Genomic DNA, 26,331 nt, shown 5'->3' with positions numbered 1-26,331 from the left:
AATGTATTACAGTTTGCTCAAGCTCATGTACTGGAGGCAAGTCCAACAGCGGTAAAGCATTAGGGTTTAAGAAGGGTTTTCACTGGAAAAATGAACTTTCCATTTATAAATGTTTGAAACATAAACAAGCTAATGCATTTTAAATGGTTTAGATTTATTTCCGAGGGCTTGTTCATCCACGTTTTTTACAACTGCATTAATTTTTGGGGAGCTTCCGGCAATTCTCAGCCAAGGAGAGGTCGAGGTAAGCATTGCAATGATGCACTGTGTAAAACTGCTAGAGAAAAGGAAAAGATACAGATTCGGAAAACCTCACTGCATGCTTTTTTCTCAAGAAATACGTGTCTGGCAGAGCATCTGCTTCATTCACATTTTATTTACTGTTTTCTAAAATACGTATTAGTAACATTTCACAGAAGAGTTACAGGCAGACAATTGCAGTCAGATTTTTAAATGTGATATCCCCAAGGGGTCTCCATAGAAGTGGATAAAAATACCAACCCACTTTTAACACTCTTCAAATACTATTGACCCAAAAGCATGGCTTTTAGTGAATTGGGGCCCAAATTCTGATTAATGGGGGAATCTTGCAGTTAAGAGTTAGAACAAGGAAACAGTGAGGGGAATGCCAAGAGGAGGAGGAGGAGAAAAGGAATTATTAGATAGAGTCCTCCCCTACAACTTTTTTTTTCCTTTTAATTCATATGGAAACCATTCCTTGTGTTATTCCTAAGTGAATCTGAGACAATGATATTTATACTTGATCCAGCCCATCTTGCACAGAATATCTACGTGACTGCCTGTACTAATTCATATACAAGACTTTTACTGTAAGGGCCACATATTAGCACTGCTTGTACCCTGCACGTTTGTGTCCATCAGTGTGTGGATGCAGAGTGGCAGTTAAATATTTCAAAATATATTGAAAATTTGAGCAGTGACACCAAATTCAAAGGGATAGGGTGAAAATAAAACTCCCCAAAGGAGTCTTCTTCATAACTTCTCCATTTACCTGTGAAGTGTCAGAAGATCCAAGCTTTACTTTCTGCAGTCTATGGCTGAAGGCAGTATTTATCACTCCCATCAGCCTTATATATGGACTCTGCCAGCCTCTCCTAGAGTGGGAATAAATCTGATTGACTGCAGGCATTTACTGCCAGTGAACTCGAGCAGCAGTTGGCACTTGACAACTCAATTATAATATGGTAAGTACAGTAGTGCAGATGTTTGGTGATTTGAAGCACGTGCAAAGTGAAGCAAAGCTGCTTGCTCCTGAGAAGTTACTAGCATAACTCTTGGCATGACCCATATTTAAGGTGCATAACAGGAGATTAAAACTGGAAAGGACCAGTGTAGCAAAATCTTTGTCTCCATTGTTATCTTGCTGTGGTTTTTTTCCCTGAACGTCAGGTTTTTTTTTATACTCTCCCTTCTATCTAAATCCCGGATTTCTTAACATCTGAATTTTTACAACTATTTATTTTCTCACCATCAGCAACAAAAACTCCTGCTGACTTTTAACAGTTGTATAAACCAAGTATATCTTAACATTTATAGTTTCAGTCCTTTGATTATAACTGGACATTGTTAGATATTTAAGAGCTTTCAAGCCTAAAAACACACACAGAAATCCACAAGTGATTCTTTCTGGACTCCATTAAGATGTTTCAGAATCATGTTGTCATATAAGAAATACCACTGTGTTATGCACATGTCCATACCTGAAAATGAAATTAGACTACAGATAAAAACTTGTTTATCATCTGCCCTAACTCTGGTATCTTTCTGCTCTAACACTACTGAATGCTCTGTTGAGTGGCAATTAGAAAAAAAATCCCAAACACCAAATAAGGCAGGATTTGGCCTCATTTTGTACACAAAGGCATTGAGGAAGATAGGAATATGGCAGAAGCACCAAGATGTAGAAGAAAACATCCTTCAAGCTTTAAAGGAAAAATGTCACTAGATCCTTTCCAGGAAAAAGACCAACTGTTCTGAGAGTGAATCTTCCACTCAACAGAGAAATAATTTTTAGATGTTACTGCTAATAAATGCCAAGTGCTTTTCATGACTAGTGATGGGGTTGTGCTGTACTTAATAGGGCTTTGTGCATGTTTGCTTCTCTTTAATTCAGGAAAACTCTTGAGAAACATCATTATGAGTGCTGTTGACTGGTAAACAAAAGCAAGTTACACCTCTAGGGCTCAGAAAAGGAAGGTAAACAAAAAACAGCCATCCAGATAAAACACAAACAAATGCTTTGGAGAGAGAACATTCCTATAAACAGGCATTACAATGTAACTCACCGACTGCAGAATTCGGGAGCAGCTATAGCTTTAGCTTGGCATGTAGTTTGAAACAGCAACTGCATTTGTAGAATATACGTTTGCTTGTAATCACAAGTGATTCACTCACTGCCTGTTTCCCATACTCCATTAGCACACAGGACGACCATGGTGTTATAAACAGTACCTCATAATTGAAGAAGTTTATTGTGCTTAGCAATTCACAGGTACCTCAAGATTTTCTGTTCCTGCTGAAGCCACTCTTCACTTATGTCTTTATATTGGTTGGAAATTTTGAATCTATCCACATATAGAAGAGAGACATTTTGCATCTCTCTGTTTATTAATAAATGTGAGACATTTGTGGCCAGCTGTACCTTTTCCTGATTTAGTTACATGAGCACAAATAAGTGTGTATTCAAGTTGTCCATCTTTTACGTAACAGACTAATGGCTTAAAACACTCCAGGTGAAGATCTGACTTCAGTTCTCTCCTTTTACAGACTCCTCTGACTTGCCTTTCACCAGAAAATGCAGTAATGATTCAACTCTCCCAGGGAATATTTTCATTTTGCTGAAACATAATAGAGCAGTACTGATCCAGAGCTCTAAAAGGTGTGTATCAGACTTCCCCCCTACCCTTCCAAATGAGATGTAACCCCACCAGTCTTACCTTTGGTTAAACTAAAGCTTACAGGAAACAAATTCCTATAGGTAAGTATTATTTTAGTCATGTTATAGAAGAGGTCCTGTTACAGATCATTTAAAATCTCTTCAAGCCTCTGCGTTAAAAAGAAATTCTGTCAATAGTCCCCAAAAGCTGTTATCATAAATTCAGCAAACACATATCTGTTTCAAGGTATAGATTTGATCAGAGGGGTCATTTTACAGATCATAATCATATTGCCAGCGTAGATCATCTCTGTGAATGTCCAACATGCTTCATAGTTCAGGACAGGGATGGGGTGGGGGGGCAGAGTTCTTACTAACGCAACTAAAGCTAGACAAATATGGTGGCTCAAGTTGGAATTTGGCCACAAAATCCTGTTTGCAATCCTCAAAATTCACAGTATTTGCCAGGTTTCATGGTTCTGAGGGCTTCAAGCCTGGTCAGTACTTTCTGGCAATGTGGTCCCATGTATATCATGCTGGTGTAGCACCAAGTCAGACAAAGGGTAGTGGTTTGTAACAGGATGGCAACAGCTGCAGAATGTGCAGTTTCCCCATCAGCATGCTGATTTGTGTTCATGCAGATACAGCTTGGGGCAGTAGAAATATATTGATCTCATGTTGTTTTACAAGAAAAAGAGCTTCTTTATGCTTGTTCACAGGTTAGCCTAATGTAATGACAGACTGCTTAATTTGGGAAACGGGAACACAAGTAATACTGAGCTCTGCAGCCCTGTGCTAAGAACATTTGGAAGTACTAAAATTCTAAATGCAAAACTTGGTTATTGCATTTTCCCTTTTAAGACACTAGAAAATGTTCCAGAGGGTCTCTCATGTACTCAGCCATCTGGTTAGGGAAATATAGTTAAGATACTTTTAGACATAATTGGCTGAGAAAGAACCATCTTGAATGTGGCACAAATGATGTTTAGAGACAACATGCAGCTAGTGAATTATGATCTTCATTATAGCACAGACCAGGTTTGTAGGAAAGAGCGTGACCATTGCTGTCACATTTGGTCTCCCACTGCCTTCCCTCTGACAACCTGACACTGAAGCCAAGCAAGTGGGTAAAATGCTATTTAGTGACCTGACCATTTCACATGAATGTTGAAAAAAAGGCTCTGTGTACCTGGATAGGAAAAGTGAGCCTCTGTTTTTATGAAAAATACTAGGTGTAACCTGATGAGAATGTTGTCTTTTCAAATGGAATCCATCCTATCCAGAGAGCATGCCATGCACTCCATGCACTGCTGAAGGGAGATGTGCCCAAAAGGCCAGAAGTGGCTCAAATGCTTAGAAGACATTGTGGGGCCTCTGCCCCAAAGTCTGTCTTCACATCAGAAAGTTTTGGCAGCATCCTCCAGATGAATACTAACATTGTAAGAGAAAGAAAAGGACTAGTTGTCTTGGATGCCTTTGGAATGTAAAAGTAAATGTTTAATCTTCTTTGTAACAAAACCGTTCTTTCTTCTATTGCTTCCTTGGTCATGCTCCTTGCCAGTCACATTATTCCAGCATGGCTTCCCTGAAAGCAGAATAAAGCAGAGGCTTCCTCACAGTGTTCAGAAAAAAAAAACCCAAGCCAGCTTCAGATGGTGACAGAAATCCTTTGTTGAACCCAGGGATATGGGATCCCTTACTCCTTTGCAGTTTGCACCATCCTTTACAGATGCATTGATTGCACATGGGGACGCTTCTTCTCTGCAGATCCAGCCAAGCTTCTTGGATGCTGCTCACAGGTGATAAAAGACATGGACAACGTACTCCTAGGACTGTCTGCTGCGCTGCAGCTCCATGGCATCTTTCACCACGTCTGTTCTCCAGATACATTCCAAATCTTGATTATTGAACCCTCATACCTCCTCGTGACATAGGCCAGGGATCACTTCCATTTTCCAACTGGGAAACGTAGAAAGGAGAGAAGTTATTTTCCCCACAATTGTACAGCAGGACAGAGGGGGTGGCAGAGACAGAACCAGTCCTTAATTCAGTCGCTAGACAATATTGCTTCTGTCTAGAACATGGACATATTCTGAAGGGTCATATCATATTGGTAAGTACATTAAAGGAAAATCATCTCCTTGTTAGTGACTCTTAATCCAGATAAGCATGATTCTGAATTAGGCTGTAAGTGTGTTTTAAAGGGAAACACTTAACCTGTGTTATCTCCATGCTGGCACCACAATAAACAGCCATTCCTACTTATACCGAATTAGGCGAATAATCTTATTATTCATGAAATCTGAAGTATGTGGATGAGAAGAATCTATGCAGAAACCATCACTCATGGCAATTTTCAGCACTTCTTCCACAAACACCTGGAAACTATTGATTTGCTTATTATCTGGCACCACCCAGAGTCTCTTCAAGTTCTGCCTGGTGTACTCCTCTTCAGGAAGGCCTTCCACACTTGCCACCCAATCCAAGGTCAGGTGGTTGGGGTCCTGCAGGTAGCTGGATATTGAAGAAAGGTTTCCATTGAAGCAGTAGTAAAGTTTGGAACCAAGAAGCTTCAGGAACAGGCATGACGTGGAGAAGATATGAGCACTAAACACTTCCATGTTGGAAGAAGACAGGCTGTAAATCTGGGGTGCTTCTCGGACGGTGAAGTGAACCGTTTGGGTCTTCTGATCAAGGGTGATGTTGAGCATGGCATTTTTCTCTGCTTTAGAAAGTTCTACCTCCTTCTCCTGCAAAGCCTCAATCAGTGGCTGAATTTGATAAAAATCTACCTCCCGTCGAAGTAAGCCCATTTCCTGAAAGTCTTCGGGGAGGTCCAAATGAGAAGTTCGCAGGAAGTTCAGGATATAGCGGAAGATTTTGCCATCTCTGTCAATAAAGCAGTTGCCTTGGCTGTCCTTCTTGGTTGGGATTTTCCCACTAAACATGGCTCCCAGCATGGAGTCTGGAAAGCTAGTCAGAGTGGACAGAGAGGTGGTATAGAGTTTTCCTCCAACATTGAGCGTGATAGGTTCTGACATGATGGAAAAGTCACGATGCTGGGACTAACTCTAAAAAAAAAATTAAAAAAAATATCCAACACCACACGTTTAGTTGCATTGACCTTTTTGAAAAGTTAAAGTATAGAGAGTCCTAAATATATATGAGCAACCACATGGCAAGAATTCATCATAGAAATTAGAAGTGGGGAATTATTTTTGGAGGTTGTGTCTTGAGAACAAGCATAAGGATGTTTTTTTTCCTAGCAGATTTGAACTTTGTTTAGTTCAGTTTAGTGCCAGAAATCATGAGTCTTCAAAAACTTCACAATCATGCTAAAAGTGAAACCTTTCCCACCAATGTCTATAGTGGTGGCTGACTTCAAAGCAAGGGTTGTGCCCTGGGCTCATATGATCCCATTTCCCTCAGGAATACAGAATTTAGAGGGGGGAAAAAGGGCAGGACAAGAACTGGACATATCCCAACATCTTCCATAGTGTTTGAAGATATGGTTAAAATAGAATCCCCTGACACAGCAAGCGGGTGCTGCCATAAGCAACCAGTAGTTTGTGGTTCCATTCAGCAAAAAACCCACCAGGCTTCCTTCTTCCAATGTGCTTTTTTAGCCTAGAAAACATTTTCTAATTAATTTGGGCTGTATCTCAGTTGACATTGTTTCCATGCAGATCCTCTGCAATCAGCTGAGACGAACTGAGGATATCATTTTAATATGCAGTTAAGCATCACTGCCTTAGGAAGGGACATGACCTCCCTTGGCCTCCACCATACCATCCTCCTCCTTTATGCCACTTCTGGCACTTGTCTGACCACACAGTGAGCCAGTTTAGGGAGAAAACCCAGCATTTATTATTCAGCATATGTTTCTGCTATATCTTGGAACCAGACCAATGTCAGGGCTGAGGCAAAGGAAGAGGGAGCAGTCATGTAGCCCTTTCCATTGCAGATCAGCTCAGCTGTCTTGCACAGGTGGGCCATTAATTTCTGCTAGGTGAGGACCTGCAAATCTGTTTTTCCTTGTTGGCTGAATCCAAATCAACCAACAGTTCAGCAGGAAACCCATCAGTGTTTGCTTGCAGAGGCAGGAGGTAGCTCTTGCTGTAATAACTATGGTCATTCAACAGAAAGCTCCCAAACAGCTCCCTTAAACTTAGGTACAGGCATTTTCCTAAGTAGTCATGGAGTAATCACAGACACTACACATTATTATCAACTCTGGAGTCATAGCAAAATCCAGATAGGAAGAACCTCATCTTGTGCTAAAATATGAATTTTTATGGCTGCTAAAACCCAAATAGTAATACTAATGGCATCCTAAAACAAATACTTCTCTAGACAGCAGCACATTTTGCTAAGAAGAATTGATCCAACCTAGAACAACTAGTTAACAGGTCAAATGAGAATCTGTATTTCACTTCTAGTTTAAGACTAACATTCCACTTTGTTCTTTAGCCCTTGGCACACAGCCTAAATCCAAGTGTACAATAATGGAAGGATGCAGATCTCTAAATCCAGAGTGCTTTGCCTGTGTATCCCTTTAATCCCATGTATCCAACAAAATTGGCACATAAAGATGCATGCGTAGACCAACATAACACCCCGTGTATGCCCATGACCAAAGACCATCCTTGTGACTAATCTCAGCCAAATATAATCCAGAAAAAACTATTTGTTCATTGCTAAGCTCCCCTTAGCAATGTAGTGTTAGTGTACTTCCCACTCTTGAAGACTTCTATTCAGTTTAGAGTCAAGAGCTGTTTAAACTTGATCACGTGGAGGCTCCAACTGATCTAATTTTGTAGCACAAGTGGCTGCCACACATTTTTTTCCTGTAAGGGCTTGCAATATATCTGTAAAAGCATTGCCACAAGTACAATCAGGCATTTACAAAACCAGCCTAAAATAGGTTTCACTTTTTATCACATCTCATCAAACAGAAGCTTCCCTGCACCTCACTGCAAGTAACACAGCCCGTAGAAGCAGGACTGACACTGACTTCAAAGATCATTGCTTGGAATCCCTGCGGCCGCTCAGGCTGCTTTAGATGAAACAATTCCCATTTTTTTGTTTTTTCTTCATAAGTGAAGCTTTCAGATTTTTGAGCCCAAGTCTGTTTATCTCTCTGTTTATGAGAGTTGTTTTCTCATGCTCTTGGCCAGCCTTAGCCAGATGGAGACTGTGATGTTTCCCTTGATGTGCCTGTGACAAGGCTTCACTTGGCAAAGCCCATGGTCAAAACTCACAACCCGAAGACTACTGTATGGTCCAAAGATACAGATTTTCATTTCAGACTCACCCTCCACGCTAGGTTTACTCTGATCCAAAGCCTCACTGGCTAATAGTCTGAATGAGAGGCAGACAGCTCAGTCAAATCTGAACAGATAATGTTAAAATCTCTTGTAACTGTTTTCTTTATCAGCAGTCCAAAAGGGAGGCTGCCAACAAAATATGGCAGTAACATGAGCTCTTCAAAGCTGAAGACCATATCTGTGCTGCCAGCAACAGCATCAAAAATCTGCCCAAACTTTAAACTCTGGTGTTGGAAGAGCTGTGGGTGTAGTAGCACAGATCTTGGCAGACATGGCACTACTCCCTCAGCATGTGGGCTCTACTCCTCTCCCACCTCTGGCCACTCCTCAGACATACGCCCTGGCCAGCCTATCCTGCTTATGGTTATTTTGAAGGCTACAGGCTGGATTTCGGTCTCCCAGGACACCAGCTTGCTTTTGTTTTGAACTTCCCCACTGCCCCTGCACTAAATTTCAAACATTTATGATGCAAACATCTGGTCCACGGATAAGGCTGCAAGATCACTATTCTCCAGCTGTCATTCCTAATCACTTGCTTTTGCCTAATTAATCCCATTACTTAGAGGTTTATATCTTCATAGTGCAAAGATGAATCTGATAGTCTGGGATCCTTGGAAGACCTAAAACATCAGCACAGATGAGCACTCCTATCTGTCTGCTAGATTTATCATCAACCTGGACTTAATACATTGACCAACCAACAAACTTGTCAGTAGCTGGGGAAAGAAAGTCAGTCCTTGCTGCTTTTCTTCTTACCAACTTGTTTAGGAAAAAAATGTTTCTCATAAACTTGTAAAAATTAAAATGAAATGAGTTGTCAGTTTTCTCTCTTTGCTCATCCAACCTCCAACCGGCATCTGCTGTCCCCACTCTGGTTTATCAAACCTGAGTACTTTGCTAATGGAATATAAAAGTTTTCCAAGAATCCAGCAAAAAATCACATCTGCTTGGTGGCATTTCTACAAAGAGGAGGTAGCAAGAGCACCTGATCTTGGACCTGGGAGGCTCCCTGGTCTAGTGGAAGGTGTTCCCTGCCCATGGCGAGTGTGTTGGCACTTCATGATCTTTAAGGCCCCTTCCAACCCAAACCATTCTATTGTATGATTCTGTAAGCTGCAGTCACCAAGGACAAGTACAAACTGGGCTATGGTTCTTGGAAGCAGAGAATTACAGTAAAGTTTTTTTGTGTAGCCCCTCCCCAAGTAGCACTTAACATTCATTCAAATTACATCAGCTAGAGATCCGAGAGCTGAAGATGTGAATTTGGCTGAGGAACCCAAGATATATTTGTGCTTTTAGAGTGCCCTGTGTTTAAATACCTCTTTCTTTTTGAAACAAATGTTTTTACTACCATGAGAAAAGAGTATATGTTTGATTTAAAGTCATAATCTTATCAGGTGATGTAAATTGAGAGAAACCAGCAGTGGTTAACTTTATGAAAAAGTCAGACTCCTGAACAGAAGCTGTCTGTGAGCTTCTGAGCATTTCACCTAACCTGGGCTTGTAAATTTTAGCTTGGGGTTTAATCACAGGAGCATCCTCAACATCTTCACAGAGAACATTTCTGTGATAACCTTCTACCCCATGAGTTTAGTTTAGCAAATAACCTGGGAAAGTAATGGGGGTTGACACAGAGGGAAGGTATGAAAGTACATGAAATGGCAAAAAACTGCCTGTTTTCACTTATCGATGCCTTCATGTATTTAGAATCATCATTATCATACCACTTTGTTTGCTTAATAATTTTGAATGTAGAAGAGCTTTGGATAAGCTTATTTCCCCTCTCCTGTATTCATCACATTTAAGAGCACTTTAATTAGCTAATAAATAAAATTCTGTATACATAATTTAACTGGGTGCCTGTTTCACCCAACTTGGCAAAAAACCACAAATGTACAAGTAATCATCAAAAAAAAAAAGCTTCAGTCATTATTTGCCAGTGTAAGTAAAATGTAAACAAATAGCACAAATATTACATATTTAACCACTCTGAAAAACACATACAGCTGTAGTCTACCCTTTTTACCCAAAAAGTGCAGTTTAATGGAAAATATGAATTATATATATGTTTATATGGTTGCTAAAAGGTATCTAGATTGTGATCTATCTATATATTATATATGTATACATAAAGACAGTTTATAACAGGGTTTTTATTGGGAAAAGATACTGACTACAAACACAGATTTCACTGTACAAATGTCAGGGAAGGAAAATGAATCAATCCTTTTGGACTTCAGAGGCAACACCCAAGATGCAGTTAACAGGCTGATCCTACTGTCATTCAGAGGATTTCATTAATGAGATTAAATAAAGACAGAGCAGCAAAGCAAGAGTGGTTTGTAATTTGGTATGAGGGGATCACGATGAGTTGTTAATGTTTCCAAAGTCCATCTCACAGGCTGCTTAAGGCCTCTGAAGCCCTTACACATGGGATTAAAGGCATTAGAAGTTCAGCATCCCCTGAAATACTTATGTTGTGACAGCAATAGGATCTTTTGCTGCCAGATGTAGCGATACATGGCTACACAGTCCTTGTTTTTAATGGCATTCATTTCATAGAATCACAGAATCATAGAAAGGCTTGTATTGAAAGGGACCTTAAAGATCATCTTGTTCCAAACCCCCTACCATGGACAGGGACACTTTGCACTAGACCAGATTGCTCAGAGCCCCATCCAACATGGTCTTGAACACTTCCAGGGGTGGGGCAGCCCCAGATTCTCTGTGCAGCCTGTTTCAGTGCCTCACAAGTTTATGTATAAAGTATTGCATTGCTGGTTAATTTTATAGTGTAGTCTTCAATAGCTCACCTGTAAATATGCCCCTACAACCAGATCTTTGACAACCTGTATTTAGTATGGGAAACTACGTGCAGCTTCTGTATAAATAGCTGAGGAGTAAAAATGAACTGCAAAAAACATAGAGCAAAAAGGAGGGAAAAAAAAGATATTAATTATTTAGGCTGGCACAATGAAGAATGCCTAAGTGGCAATAAAATTAAAGCAATCCAGGGACCATTTCTGCTACGCATCAGGAAGAGCAGGCAGACTCAAAACCTCTCTGGCTTTTTCAGTATTGCCCAAGAGAGCTGGTGAAAGCCACATCAAGTAGGTAAAAGTTACAAGAGACATATTAGGTAATGCTTTATAGGAAGCAATTCTGCCTTAGGAGGGGTAGGATTGATTTTAACTCAAAAGGAGGTATGAAAAAAGAAAACAGCTGGGCACCTGTATGGCTGCTGAAGCCTCTAAAGGGGGGATTCAGGATAGGGCTCCAGTCTGCTCCATTAGAGCACATTAATGGTGAGCACATAATCAGGCAAAGATAGTTCCTCCTGCACACTGCTCGTTCTGCTTTAGGTCATGCCCCAGTTTCCCTACACTCAGCATGTATCCCTTTGATCCACTGTGTCTTACTGAAAGACACGTTTTGGTTCAAGGTAAGAATTGCAGCTTCACCTGAGTCCCAAGTAAAAGAAAAAACCCTAATAAAGCTGAGAACAGCAGATCTGGGCATAGCCAGCCCCGTGGCTCTTGCCATGACTCTCCCCCACAAAGCACTTTTGTGCCTTGTCCCTTCTCAAGGGGACGATTTCGTAGAGGAAATCCAGCCCCTCAGCTCATGCCCAATAGTGTTATGGGGGCTGCAGACAAGGCAGTTTGAAGCCTTGAAGTTGCCCCATGAAAGACAGGATAAAACTAATAACCAAAGAATTAAAGAGGGAGGGCAGAAACAAGCAAAAATAATATTCAGGGCATAAACCCCCCCCTACTTCAACTGCTCACTTACCTAGCTTTTAGCAGAAAGTAGGTATCAATGAGTGCTGAACTTTAGGAAGAATTTTGGACAAAATCCATTGCAACGATATATTCACCCTCCCTTCATATATCCTCGATGCACATTTACTTAGCTCAGCTCATCCTCAACTACAGCAGGTTAAACATGTGCAATATAGTTTCTGCTGCCTATGTGCTTATTTATAGTAACCTTACAGAGGAAACCCCATGTTTTCTCATTGCTGCAGGAGGGACCCACCTGATTTTGGACACTTACTTTGTATCAACCCCTCCAATAATGCGGCATTTAGAAGCTTAAAATGCAGTCGGTGAAGCAGAGCATGGCGTGTCTGCCAGGAGCAACAGATCCCAAAATGCAGCGCCTGCGGGGGGGGCACAGCAGCGTTTTGTTTCGGGACTGCTGTGATGTCTCTGGAAATTTCCAGCAGGCGTTTGGGGAAAGGCCGCTCACGCCGAGGCTGGCACGGGGGACATTGTGACCAGCTCCGGGAGGGGACTCAAATTCCCAGCAGGCGAGAGGCAGGAAACGACGGGTCACCACCCTTCCTCTCTCCCTGTACGACGGGATTGGCACCGATCTGCCGGCGGCGGCAGGACCTGGCTCTGGGCAGGCTGTCAATCCGCCTTCGGAGTGCAGCCGCTTATCTGCCAGTTATTTGCATTTATTTATATTTAATTTTTCTGGCCGCACTTCCCTAGACACAGAAACGCGGCTCTGCCAATGAGACGCGTTGAGGAATGGGAAAGCGTGAACGAGAATTGCACATCATCTCTGGTTTGTTGTGGGTGTGATGATGCCGTGTGTTCACCCCTTCCCAGACCTGCACCGCGATGCCCTTGAGCATCTCCTGGGCTGCTTGCTGAGGGATGCGGCTGATTGCAGAAGGCTGCGTGTAGGCTCTCTGCAGATGCTGGATTGAAGCATAAAGAGGAGGGCGTAGGGAGGCAGGGGTAGGAAAATAGCGCTGGTGCCCAGTTAGTAAGAGCAAGGAGCAATACAAAACACAGGTCAGGTTCCTGCTGAGAGAAGAGGAACAAAAGCAGCAGTGCACAGCGGGACGGAGGAGAACGAAATGAAGGTTAAGTGCTGCTGAAGGAGAACAGCCGACGACAAGAGGAGGGGAAGAGGGAGTGCAGAGCCAGAGATGGGGCTGCAGTGAGGTTTGGAGAATAAAATCCCAATTGCTGCAGTGCTCGGCACTCTCCTGGTCTGACCTTTGCCACCCTTGGGCTCAGGCACTGCTGGATGGGCAGTGCACAGCCAGGAGGGAGCCTGTCTGGGGTCCCATGGCAGGGGGGAGCATCACTTTTCCTTTCAAGATGCTACCTTTTGAACAGTCCAATATACCAATTTAATGCCAGTTCTGGCAATGGTTTTCAGTGATTTTCCATGTCCTGTCCAAGCATCCACATGAGTATCACTTGGCACCCCTGGAGTATCTTCCAGATACTCTTTACTTCCTTTATGGACCACTTTATTTCCTTCCTGGACCACTTCATCTGCCCACGTGGTAGCCCACCAGCTGCATACAGCTTGATTCACACACAAGGGTGGTTCAGCAATCCAGTTCCCACCCCATCTCCCACTGACACCATCAATTCCAGAGCACCCCTGAAATGAAAGGGCGGCTAATTCCCAGAACAGATGCACGACAGCAAATCCCACTCAAATCACACTAACAAGGTAAGTATCACCCAGAATTAGACTCTCTGCAGAGTACAGTTCATGACCACTGCCCAGACGGACCTAGCTGGCAGCATGTCCCAGGTGTGGGCATACAGGGATTGGATTCGCTGTAAATCCTTAAATTTTGGAGATATTTCATTGGAAGCGGGTGGGGGGAGATTCAGACTTTGCAGAGTGGCATTGAGCCCGACCCTGTTAAGGGCAACCATAGGTACGGCTCCACCTTACACAGCCGGGCTCTCACACTACTCAATTAGCTTAAAATACTAAAGAGATACCCCCAACTCCCCACTGAGGGGGCTCACCCATCCTTCCCGCATCCCACAGCGCACCAGCAGCGCGGCTCCCACCCGCCGCTCCCCGTTCGCTTCCCCTGCCTCAGTTTCTCCACCTGGGGGAGTTTCGCTGGGGGTGTCCCCGGCCCTCCCCACGCCCTCCAGCCGGGATGATACCCCCCTGCGCAGCCCCACTGGGGACCCACCTGCGCCCCCTCCAGCCGCCGAGCTCCGCCGCTCGCAGGGAGGCGCACGGAGGCGGAGGAAGCGGGGGACGCGGCGCTCCCGGCGCGGCGCGGCCTGGCTCTGCACGGCCCGGCCCGCTGGGAGATGTAGTTCGCCGCCACTCCGGCCCTGCCCAGCGCAGCCCCGGGACTGCGGCTCGCAGCGGCCACGCCGCATCCCAGCCCCGGCCGGAGGTAACGCGGAGCGGGGGGCGGTCAGGGCTTGGGGTTGTCGGAAGGAGGGGGACAGGGAAAGGGATGCAGGAGGAGTGGTCTGGACTCGGGATGCAGGAGGGATGCTCGGGGTGAGGGATGCAGGAGGGATGCTCGCGGTGCAGGAGGGATGCTCGGGGTGAGGGATACAGGAGGGGTGTAGGAGGGGTAGTCAGGAAAAGGGGTACTGGAGGGATGCTCAGCATGTGGGATACAGGAAAGGTGCTCTTGGTGAGGGATGCTTGGGGTGAGTGAGTCAGAAGGAATGCTCTGGGTAAGAGGTACAGGAGGGATGCTTGGAGTGAGGGATGCAGGTGGGCTGCTCAGAGGAAGGGGTGCAGGAAGGGTGCTTGGGGAAAGGGGATGTAGGAGGCATGCTTGGGGACTGGGATGCTCGGGTGTTGGGATACTTGAGTGTTGGAATGCTGGAGGGACACTTGGAGGCATGGGTTCGGGAGGAATGCTTAAGGACAAAAATGTTTGGCAGTTGGGATGTGGGAGCTTGTTCAAGGGATGCAGGAAGAAGCTGGGATTAAGGGGTCAGGATGGAGCTGGGGTTCTTAGGAACTGGAATACCTCCCTGACATCTGAGGGAGTGATACTCAGGGGAAGGGGAGCAGTAGGTATGCTTGGGAGGATTAGTCAGAATGATGCTCAGGGTTTGGGATGTAGAAGAGGGCTTGGAGGGAGCTATGCAGGAAAGATGTTGAAATCAGAGCTGCTCAGAAGGTCGAGGTGCAGGAAGGATGCTCAAGAGAGGGATGCTTGTAGGGAGAGAGACCCAGGTTTTGGGATTCCCAGAGGGATGCTCAGAGAGAGGGATGCTCTGTGATCAGGATGCAGAAGGGAATGGTGGAGGAGGGATGCTTGAGGATTTGGATGTTTGGGACTTGGGCTGCAGGGGAATGCTTGGAGGAACAGAAAAGGGAGCAACACTGGCAAGTGGGTGTATGTGCATTCCCCTGGTGCCTGCAGGGCTTTGCAAACCTATTTACAAGGCAGCACCTTGTTATAAGAAACTAGCCAAGATGAGTTCAGGTTTTCCCCAGAAAAGCAGACCTGAGGAGAGAGACCCAGAGAGACAACCCATAGGGAGCCAAAAAACTCTAAAAGTGATGGTCAGATTCAGCTTAGTTAAGACCCAACCCAGTTTCAGGTTAAATCTGCCCTGACTTGGACTTTGCAGGTGTTACTGAAGGATAAAAGCAGATGTTGGAATATTTGTCACTGCTATGAGGCTTTCAAAATGCTTTGGGAACTCAACTATGCCCTGCCATATCTGGTGTCAGAGAAATTTCAACTGTATGCCCTTCCTCAGGCTGAAAGGATGTAGCTGAGCTTTCACCTGGGGAGGGGGTTCAAAATACCTTGGGCATTCTTGTGATGGAGTCCATAAAGTTTTCCATGGTCTCACTTTGTGTTCCTGGTTTCTGGATTTGGCTGATGCAAAGCCAAATATGTAGGAGGCTGGAGTAAAATTGAGGTCTCCAATGGTCATTATATCCCATTTTTCCTGAAGGCACCACCAAAAAATTGCAAATCTTTGTATCTCCAAGCAGCGAGGCAGTGTCTTATGAATTCCAGCCAGTGTCAGCAGTATCCACCCTCAGTCCAGTATGCTTTGGGGAACAGAACATGGATTTATCTTGGATTGTATCCAGGGTTTTAACTTCTATACACCGTCAAAAGCAGACAGAAACCTGAAGAAAGAAGAGTGATGTTAATGCTATAAATACCTTCAAGAAAACAACCAGCTTTCTGGAGTAGATACATATACAGTCTGCAGGGGCGATGACAGAAAGGACGCTGGCCTGAAGGTCAGTGCAGGATCTGGGCACTCCTAGTGTAAAGCCCTATGGAAGTAGGGTAGTAGAGCCCTGGCTGAGAGCTCTGGACAAGGAGGATGGCAGAAGTCTTTGGGGGATAGAAAAGGAAGGTATCTTCATCTGGGGGATGTGAGGAAGAAAAACTGGGAAAAACTTACCTAGTGTGGGCAGGACACAGCCTTTGAGCATCCAGTGCCAAATATATTCAGAGAATTAAAAAGCAGTTGGGGTGGTTTATTTTTGTCTGTGCTGGGCTTAGCCCTAGAGCCAGCAATTTGTCACTGCTGGGCTGGTGGTTAGAGCACGGCCTGCCTCATGTGCCTTTCTCTGCTGGTGGTTTTCTAGGCAGTGGGAGAGATGAATTTAATTCCATGTGTCTTGCTTTCTGTATCCATACCAGGGTGACAGATTATATGCTAGTGATGGTTTTGAGATGCTTTATTAGAAAAGGGTACCAATAGGTACTAGAGATGTGTGTATGTGGCTGTTGGCTGGAGAGGAGAAATGGAGCTGGGAGGAGGAGTCTGGAGAAAGAGAAAATGAAATATTAGAGCCTTAGGCTTTATTTGGTATTGCACTGATCACTTTGACATCCAGCCAAAGACTTTTTTTTATTTGATGACTGAGTGCCTAATGGCAACACAGAGCAAGAGAAGAGTGGGGGATCTGTCTGCATCAGAGGTCAAAGAAGAAGCACTGGAGAAATAAGAGAGCAGGGTAGGGTAGGGTGGGTAAGATAGATGGCTTGGGATAGGGCAGCCTGCCCAGCACTGTTGTTCGCCTGGAGATGGCTGATAGAATTGTGTAATGTGTCAAACATATTTATAATATTTTAGAGGAAGAAATGCCAATGAAATATGTAGTACTGCAGAAAACAGGAAAAAGGTCCACAGTGGTCTGTGGATCTAAAGCATCAACAAATTTTATTGAAGGGAGGGACTACTATATGGTAGATTTAGGCTGATTGCATGATAAATATATTCTGTTTAATTACTGTTTTGAGACTCCTTAAAAAAGTGTGTGGCCACAGGAGAGAACCTCCTTATTCCCAAGGTGGAGCTCCTGATGTATCACAAAGCTATGCAAAATGCCAACAGTCCATTGGGTGATAATGCCTTAAATAAATCTTTATTCTGGAGAGAACAGAACGCTGCTATGCAGAGTGGAAGGTGAGGGCAACCTCCTACTTCAAATCTCCTACTGCCCGTGGTGAAGGGGAATCTCTGTTGGTGCTGCACTGAAGGGTGGTTCTGGTCCTGAGGACAGGAAAGCATGAAGAGTCTCGTCAGCCAAAAGTAATTAACTCCAGTGAGTAGGAGACACAAAACACAAGTGCAATCTGTCACTGGAAAACAGTTTGGGACAGGAAGCAAAGAGTATGTGATCTCTTTGAAAAGAGAAGGTGAATTTAGAAAGGCAGATTGTAATTATGTGCAAAAAAATTCAGCTAGGCTTCTGGGCTGGCAGTTTTTCCCAGTTATGTTTTCCCTGCAGATGGGTAGAGTCTCACTTCTCTTCCTAAAAGGATATTGAACAGGTTTTTTCTGTGGTTATTAGCTCTGAATTTCTGCCCAAATATCATGAAAATTAACCTGGTGCTCTGCTCTGCCACAGCACTTTATTGGGTACAACCTAGATAGCAGCTGAAAGCCTCAGCATTAATATATTTTCAGGTCTGGAGAGGTTTGGCTGCTGGCTCTGCCACAGCCTTGAGCAAATGGGTTGATCTAAATAATTTTTAAGGTTCCTTCCAACCTAAACCGTTCCGTGAGTCTGTGATCTGAATGTGCCTCAGTATTTCCCCAGAACAGCATGAGGGGTAATGAAGTGCAGGCTGTGGTTTACCCTTCTCATCTGGATGAACAGACACATACTTTGAACCAAAAGAAAATCCTCTTTGCCCATGAATTCATTGGACATACGGTCCCTGCAAAAAAAAAAAAAAGAGATCATGAGGACACAATTACTTTGATGTTCCTGGAAAACAGAGAGGTGACAAGAGGGGTGGTCCTTGTAAGAAGTTGTATGCCAAGTCGTGGCAAATCTTGTAGAAATTTTAGAGAACATGGGGATTTTTGTGCAGTATTTTGTGCTCTAGCACAGCACTCTGTCAGCTCCCTTTCATCCTGCAGCAGCTCAGCATGCTGCAGGATTGAACCCTAATTGCCTGGCTGCCTGAAGGATGCAGCAGGAATAGCAGTAATGTCTTGGCTGACATAAAAGAAACCACTTAATCCAGAGTTAAGGACAGTAAAAGGTGAGTCTCATTTCTGTACTTCCAGACCTCCAGGGAATTCAGGGAAGTAGATCTTCTTCTCTGTAAGTAAGAAGCAAATCACTTTACATATCAGTCTATGTTTGAATCTTTTTCCTCCTTTAGTGGCATTTATTAAACTCTCTATGAGGCTGTTTTAAATGTGCTTAATTTATTATTGAGATTTCTTAAAGGTAAGATCCACCTCAAATCTGTATTTTCAGAGTTTTGTTAGATTTGGAGGGAACTGATACTGAATTCTGCAAAAAATACCCAGGAGCCTTTACTGGAAAACTGCTGCTGGCAGCGATAAGGGAATGAATTGATTTGGGAGTAAGTGGATAGATTTCAATTGAAATGAATCCTAATTAAAGAAAAGCACAGGTAGAAGAGAACTATAATATCACCTCTGAACAGTACAGATTGTGAAGACTAGGTGCAAGCAAAGCCCAAGTTGATTTTTCATCCTGAGGTTGGGTTTTGATTTTGGTTTCTTTTACAGTTTACTCACTTTGGAGAATGAAGCTAAACTGGTCAATGCTGTTCTTTGCTTACATTCTTTTCCCCTCTCTGATTTCTAGAGAGTGGTTGGGTGTCTGTCCTTGCAGAGGACCCATCTTGTGGTCAACAACACCTATTGCAAATGTTGAAATAGTTCCTTGAATTTTTGGGTCTAGGTGGAATTTAAGTCTGAAGCCAGAGTTACTCTCGTTTACAGCACCCTTTATATTTTGAGGGGGCATGGGAGAACACACTGTGGACCCTGGTGTGTACTCGTGAGTGCAGTGTGTGGTACTTATCACCATGAACACTTACTGATCTGCAAGGTGGAACTGCAAGTGTCTTCAGAACAGTTTTGTAGGTCTGAGTAATTGCCTGACAATGATGAGGTAGGGAGACATCTCTATTCCAAAATACATCTAGCACATCTTCAAAAAATGAAAAAAGGTTATCTGAGAACCTAGTTTAGTGATCCTCACATTGGTTCTTGGGATGGTCATACAAGGCACATCCTCTTGAAACCTGTGTCTGGGCAACATGAAGAAGGAGGTGTCTGGCCATGACCAGTGTTCATTTGCTAAGGGTAAATCATTCTTGGGTTGTGTGATGGACTGCAAGGATGGACGGGTAGATCTGTGGATGAGGAGAGGGTAGTGGATGTTGTCTTCTTTGATGTCAGTAGGGCTTTTGAGATGATGCCTCACAACATCTTTGTATCAAAGATGCAAGAGAAATCACAGTCTAGATGTGTTGACTACTCATTGGGTAGGAAATGGGCTGAAACTATCCTTGGAGCTTTCCTTTTTAATATTTTCATCAGCAGTCTGGAGGAGGAGATGAAATTCACTTCATCAAATTTGTGAATGACACCAGACTTGGGAAACAGTCAATATGCTTGAGGGTGACCATGCAGGAGGGCTAGGACATGCTGTGCTTGACACAAACCTCATGGATTTCAACAAGGATGAATACAAAATGTTTTGGCCTGGACACTTGGGATGGACTCACCTGGGATGGATTAACCCCTTGAACAGGTGAAGTCTGGGGACTGACTGATAGTAACCCCCCAGTGACTACAAGGAAGTTATTCAAGAGATAGATTTTACAGGTGTGCAAGGCAGTAGAATGAGAAAAAATCAAACATAAATTGAAACAACAGTTTCCAACTGGAAATAAGGAAAACCTTCCCACTGTCAGCTAATCAGCACTGGGGCAGGTTGCCCGGACTGGTTGTGTGATCTCCATCCTGGGATATTTTCAACACCTTAATGGATAAAGCCCTGACCTGCTTGGGTTGATTTCAGCTTTGTGCAGGGGTTGGACTAGAGACCTCCCCAGGTTCTTTTCCTCCTGATTCTGTGATTTTGCATATGTTGTTCCTGCCAGTCATTCACCAGGGGAGCACAACAGTTTTGCCATTTCATGGGATTTTTTCTTTTTCTCTGTAAAGCTCATATTGTGTACTTTTCTGTTTTATGGGAGCCACATAACAGGTTAGAACCATATTGTGGGTCTTCAGTTTATTAATTAACACTCTGACCTTCTGCTTCATCCTTGTGGGCTCCAGGAACTCAGTTCTTTTCACAAGCAGAAATTAGCCAATCCTTTCAGCTCTTATATGAGTTCTTAGTGCTGATGAGGAAGAAGTGCAGAAAGGGTGTTCTACTTCAGGAGTAGTGATTATAGAAGCATGATTGTCTGAATATTTAGTCTCCTTATTTCAGGATTAAACAGAGGGAAAACAGAGACCAGGTCTCCAAGGCAGCATTCAGCTGCTTGACAATGAACTGTCCTTCCCCCTCCTGGCATTCCTGAGGTTATTGATGACACATTTCCAATTTCTACAACAAATGAGACAGTGATCTTACAGACAATGCTCCAAATCACTTTACTCCCCCACTGCAAACCCTGATTCACTCTCCAGGCAGGTCCTGGGGGGAAAAAAAGTTAATATTAGATACTTAAATTAATATCTCTCTGAAAACAACTGGAGCTCTGCTTGGCTTGAATTAGCCATTTTAATTCCAAGCCTTTGACATGTGAATGATCTTTTAGCATAGAATGCTCTTTTAGTGTAGTTTCAAGATTATAGTATTGATTATTGCATATTACAAAGCAACTTCAATGTTGCTTTAATGTAGTTTTAAGACTGTAATATATGCCCTGGGTAGCGTCCTCCATCCTGTGTTTGTCTGGCCCACACCCACGGAGCAGCTTGATCCACCCTGATACACAACAGAAACATGGGCTCTTTTGTCCCACCTTGCTGACACCAGGGTGGTTAGAGAGGTACAGGTGGGGCTGTATTACCCAAAGCTCAGCCCTGTACTGTAAAGCTCTTCCTTGGTGAGGAGACCGTGGACCCTTCACCACAGCATTAGCTTGGGTCCTTCTCCCTGAGAATGACTCTTCAAGGTCCTAATGTCAATATGAGACATTATGATGCTTCCTGACGAGATGGTCCTTTGGGATTTGTTTATCTATTGACTATGGGGGGAGTTTGTTTCAGCCTTGTCTTCACTGCACTGTATCAGACGAGACCTAATTGCACTCCAAGCACCAGTGATGGGGTGGATAACCCATCCTCACGTTCCTTTCTGTGATCAGGCTGAGGAACAACCAAGCCCTCTCAAGATCTGCAAGTTTATCTTAAAATTCGAATAGAATTACACTTTTTCATAGAAAATTTGGATGAAGTTTTGCAATGTAGCCAAAACTGCAGTCATTCAGGGGACAGTGGTGGACAGCCATCACCCCTGAGAGGGGCAGCAAGACCACCCAACACCACATATGCCAGTGGATTGTGGTGATTAAGGGGTCTAGGTCTAAAAGAACTGTAGCCATTTTTTGGCCATTGTGCCTGGGTAGTGTTTCTAAATTGCTGTGGCTCAGCATGGATTTCTCCAGGGAAGTAACCACATAATGGAGAGACACAACCAGTGAGCACTGTAGATCCTCCTGTCTCCTCCTGGTCCCTTATCTATCTGCCATATGTCCAGGGTGTCAGGTCTCAGGCTGGGAAGCTGCAGAGAAGAGGTGAAGGGAGTGCCAGTTGACTGCAGGCTTGTGCCAGTCTCCGTATGGCCAAGGTGACCACTGAACTGCAATAAGGACACATTATCTCCTCTTGGGAAAAAAGTGGGCAGTGTCAAACCACCAGAAGGATCTCACAAGGCAGGATGATCGAATTTTGGACTGTCTGCAAGCCCCATCTGCTCTCCAGGTTGACTTTTAGCCTTTGCTGTCACTGTAGTACTTTCTTTTGGAGTGAAAAGACATTACCTGTTGGATTTTGTCTTCTCTTACCTTGTCCTCATTTGCTATTGGTTTAATGCAGGCTGATTCCTCAGGAGTCCTGCTTATGTCTTCCATCCTGGGAAAACGTGATGGAGAGTATTAGCTCTACCATAATGTGATGCAGGGAAGGCAGCAGTGATGCTTGGTGGGGAAAAATAAATCCAGCACATGAGCAAAGGACTGTATGGGTCAGGCAGGGGACAGAAAGGCCAAGGTGGTTCCTGAAGAGCCATTGCAATGTAGGCTGCTGGCATCACTAGATTGGGAAGTAGCTATATATACATATATGTATTATATATCTTACTGGATTTTTCACCCTGTGCTTCTCTGTGATATTTGGTCGAGTGGGAAAGCTTCCCAGCCAAGCAGCTGTGAGTCAGAGTTTGATGTTTGTGTCTGGCATGAGTTTTACTTCTCCACCTACAAGCATCTGTCTACCAGGAGAAAAGATACTCTCTGGCTCAGATACAGGCTAACTCCAGGTCCCTTCTGGATGTTATCTGTGAAAACCATACTTGGGGTACATGTCACCTGCACATATATTCTTCATTAATATAACCCTGACCACTTGAAAATCTTTGAATGCTTTCTGAGTGCTAACAAAGGATCTTTCAACCAACCTCGGTAGGAACTGCTGTGTGTTGGTCTCATTTCACGGATTAGGAAGCTGAAGAACAGAAAGGTGGTGATTATTATTCTGGTCAGATAAATGAGCATGGATTATTTCAGGCTATAGTCAGGAAGGGACTTTCTCCCACTGTTATTTGTGTAGCACATTGCACTGGGGGACCTGCTGCGTGTAAGCCTTTATATAGGCCCTGTGATATATTTTAAGAAATCCTGACTGTCAAATTTTATCATTCTGTAATGGTTTGGGGGGTTTTTTGTATGTTTGTGGGTTTGGGTTTTTTTTGTTTGGTTTGGGTTTTTTTGTTGATTTTTTTTTTTTTTTTTTTTTTTTTTTTTAGGTTTTGTGCAGTAGTGCATCCACCACCTGGTTTTAAATGCATTCAACACCTGGTTATAAATGTTATTCTGAGCTTTTCCAGGGAATTCCTTGGGGTTTTTTAAAGCACGCTCCTCTAACGCTTTATTGCTGGTGAATTCGAGCTGTGACGAATGGGAAACTTTGCCTGACTTTGCAGTTTCTCTTGTTTTGGTCCCGCATACAAATGCAGCAGGTCCCTGGGGAGCAGCCAAGACTGCACCACTCAGATGGAGTGGCTGACAGCACAGTGTAAATGTCAAACACAGCCCTGCCATTGCACAGAGAGTCTAAAATCCCACCTCTGCTTCCCAGGGCTTTTCGCTCCTTCCCTGAATGCGAAAACTATCACTGGGAGCACTTCTGCCACTTGAGGACACCTGAGCCAGCAGACACCATCATAAGATCTTGGCTCCCATAATTCCCCACTCATGCCCTCTGTGGGTTTGTAGTTGGTTGTTTCCAAGACAAAAATTCTCAAATGTTTGATTAGTCTGAAGAAGTTTTCTATTTTTGTGTATTAATTCAGTTTGGGGAATTTCATCTCCATCAAACATCACCAGGGTGGAAGTTTTTCCAAATGCCACCAAGAAAAGGGGTCAAGAATTATCTTCAGAGTGGTCCCAGACTACTCTCAAGCTCTGTTTCTTTGACTTTTCATGACAACCTGGGATTGAAAGCTCAGCAGACCCAACTTGAACTAACCTGCTGTTCTGTTCCTCTCTTTTAGGAGCAGGGAGCAGAGATGGATAAGATACTGGAAGCTGTGGTGATGTCCTCGTACCCCAACAATGTAAAGCAAGGGCTTGTGAGGCGTGTCATTGAGGCAGCAAAGCAGCCAATGGACAGCGAGCAATGCTGGTCCATGCTGGAGCTGTCTACCAAGCTATACCTCACTGGGGACACCAAGTATAAAAGAGAGGTTGGGAAGGAGGTTTTGGAGGTCTATGGCCACTATCACCCAGAGGAATTTGAGGAGTTCTTCAATGTCCGCTTCCTGCTGAGTCTCCTCCAGGAAGGCTATGGACCTCTGGGCAAGAGAAGCCATTATGTACTCGATTATATCCAGTTAGGGCTGCAGTTCATCTTGGAAAGCCCGTCAGCAAACAGCATCTTCAGCTTATTGAGGATCGAGGTGCTCCGGAAAATCTGTGAGCGGCCCAGCCCCAAGCAGTGTGCCAAGATCAGCAAACTCTTAACCCAGCATCCTCAATGCATTCCCACAGGAAAACACCAGCTCTTGTTCTGTCAGCAGCTGATCCGGTGCATTGGGCATTTCCAGTGTGTCTCTGAAGGGGAAGAGGAGATCATGGAGTTTTTGGAGCAGGTGAACAAAGTGAGTGGTCTGCTACAGAGGATCTGGAGGACTCAGACTTCAACTATCCTGCCCTCTCTGAAGGAACTGTTCACCATCATTTCTTCAACAGGTAATTTAAAAATACTAATAAAAAAGGCTAGGAATGTAAATTTTGGCTCTGATGAAGTCAAATTCAATTAGTTTGACATCTTGCAGTGTTCCCATCCACTACAGAAATGCAGCCACAGAAGAAATATGATAAACAAGCATCTCTAACAGTTATCCAGGGCTTTGAGCTGGGGAAAAATTATTTCTTGAAACCACACAGAGTCTGCACACAGGAGCTGTTAGTGGGTTTGAAACGTTTGTGGCACAAGTTTGTGCCTTCAGCACTTCCCAGCATCAGCTGGTCTTAAGGAAAAGCACTTTATCTACAGCTGGTTAGAGTGGGACTTGAAAGCTTTGAGAAATGTCACTCTCTTATGGCTGACTTGGTGATACCCAAGGCCTGCTCCCTGCCAAAGACTAGGGATAAAGCTAAGGATTTATTTCTCACTGATCTGGAGGTATGAAACTCTACTGTCTGCCTGGAGCGTGGTTGTATAGTAAGGTGAGACAAAAGATATTTATCCAGCTTCTGGGGCCTTTAGGTTATTGTGGATGGTTTCAGAAGGTTTTTGGAGGTACCAGTGCCACGAAAGGCTGGAGATCTCCTGCTTCAACTATTCCCAAGCCCACAGGAGACTGTTTTTTCAATGCCCTCTGTATGAAAGCCTCATCCTTTGGAAGGTCCTCCAGACTGGCAAACTTGCATTTGCATCCATTTGGAATTATTTGCAGTACTTAGTACAAATAGGCATACAGAGGAAACCTGGAACCTAGGGTTAGCCCAAGGACTGTCTTGTGCCTGTGATCTCTTCCTCCCTTTGGGCTGTGTATGGCTTCTTGCAACAGCCCATCTATTAAGACCCAACTTCATTATGTGCTGCACTGGCATTTGGGGGATTGTCCTCCTAGCACACTCCAGCTGCAGACTCCACATTGCTCATTGGCACCGGCTGACGATCTGGTTCATAACATGTGGATGTGACACTTGGGGACATGGTTTAGTGTTTGACTTGGCAGTGCTGCGTTAGTGGCTGGACTCCATGATCTTAGAGGGCTTTTCCAACCTTAACAATTCTATGATTCCATTTCTGTGGGTAGAAATTGTTTGGGTTTTAGAGATGAGAAATGACCTCATGTGCCTGGTTTTGCCAGCAACTAACATCTTCATTGCTGGTGCTCATCCATGTCTTACAGAGGAGCAGGAAGCACCATCCAATGCCTTGGCCAGTGTGGTTCAGTTTGTCCCTCTGGAGCTCATGGATGGCGTCATAAGAAACCTAACCAATGATGACAGCATCACTGATGTGCAAATGATGATGGCCATTGGCAGGTAGGAGAGGCTGCATTAATGAATTTCATTCTCAGTTCAGAGGAAAACTTGCCCCACAGCTGCACTCAGTTTCTCTGTGTGATTTTATCTCAAGCAGTTTGGCTGGTGCTGTCTTGTAAGGAGTATGTAGGAAAAAAGAAAACTTTTGTATCACTCCTTCCAGCCTGAGATCCTAAAGACTAATAATTGTTGTTACTATTATTATGATTATTACTGTATTCGTTTGGTTTAATTTGGTTTCTTTTTTTAGAAATAAATAGTGTTATGGGATGCCCAACATAAGTTATCTTGAAGTGTTTTGATTTTTTTCC

The 26,331-nt window shown here is 43.9% G+C and overlaps 2 protein-coding genes across 3 annotated transcripts in view; one reads left to right on the top strand and one right to left on the bottom strand.

Moving 5' to 3' along the window:
- Window positions 1-151: 151 nt before the first annotated feature.
- On the bottom strand, window positions 152-14,239 carry KCTD21 (potassium channel tetramerization domain containing 21). Of its 2 annotated transcripts, none has more exons than XM_071556893.1 (2): window positions 14,192-14,239; window positions 152-5,967 (listed from the first exon to the last, which is right to left on the bottom strand). In XM_071556893.1, the coding sequence occupies exon 2, from the start codon at window positions 5,935-5,937 to the stop codon at window positions 5,155-5,157; it is 783 nt and encodes a 260-aa protein (XP_071412994.1). In that variant the 5' UTR covers window positions 5,938-5,967; window positions 14,192-14,239; the 3' UTR covers window positions 152-5,154. The 2 variants fall into 2 exon arrangements, with proteins under 2 accessions (XP_071412994.1, XP_071413004.1); XM_071556903.1 differs by lacking the exon at window positions 14,192-14,239 and adding an exon at window positions 12,280-12,509.
- Window positions 14,240-14,325: 86 nt separating this feature from the next.
- The window catches only part of USP35 (ubiquitin specific peptidase 35), a 34,393-nt gene continuing 22,387 nt past the window's right edge, over window positions 14,326-26,331 (top strand). The window contains exons 1-3 of the mRNA XM_071571665.1: window positions 14,326-14,404; window positions 24,016-24,712; window positions 25,885-26,020. Of these exons, the coding sequence (XP_071427766.1) occupies window positions 24,031-24,712; window positions 25,885-26,020 (818 nt within the window). The 5' untranslated portion in view covers window positions 14,326-14,404; window positions 24,016-24,030. The remainder of the gene's footprint in view (window positions 14,405-24,015; window positions 24,713-25,884; window positions 26,021-26,331) is intronic.

This window comes from Pithys albifrons, chromosome 1 (genome assembly GCF_047495875.1).
Source record: "Pithys albifrons albifrons isolate INPA30051 chromosome 1, PitAlb_v1, whole genome shotgun sequence".
Classification (NCBI taxonomy): domain Eukaryota; kingdom Metazoa; phylum Chordata; class Aves; order Passeriformes; family Thamnophilidae; genus Pithys; species Pithys albifrons.
Note: the sequence above shows the minus strand (reverse complement) of the source record. Positions and strands in the feature narration are given on the sequence as shown.

What these genes read in the sequence shown, in the direction of transcription:
- KCTD21 (XM_071556893.1), bottom strand. Translation starts at nt 5,937, where the DNA reads ATGTCAGAACCTATCACGCTCAATGTTGGAGGAAAACTCTATACCACC.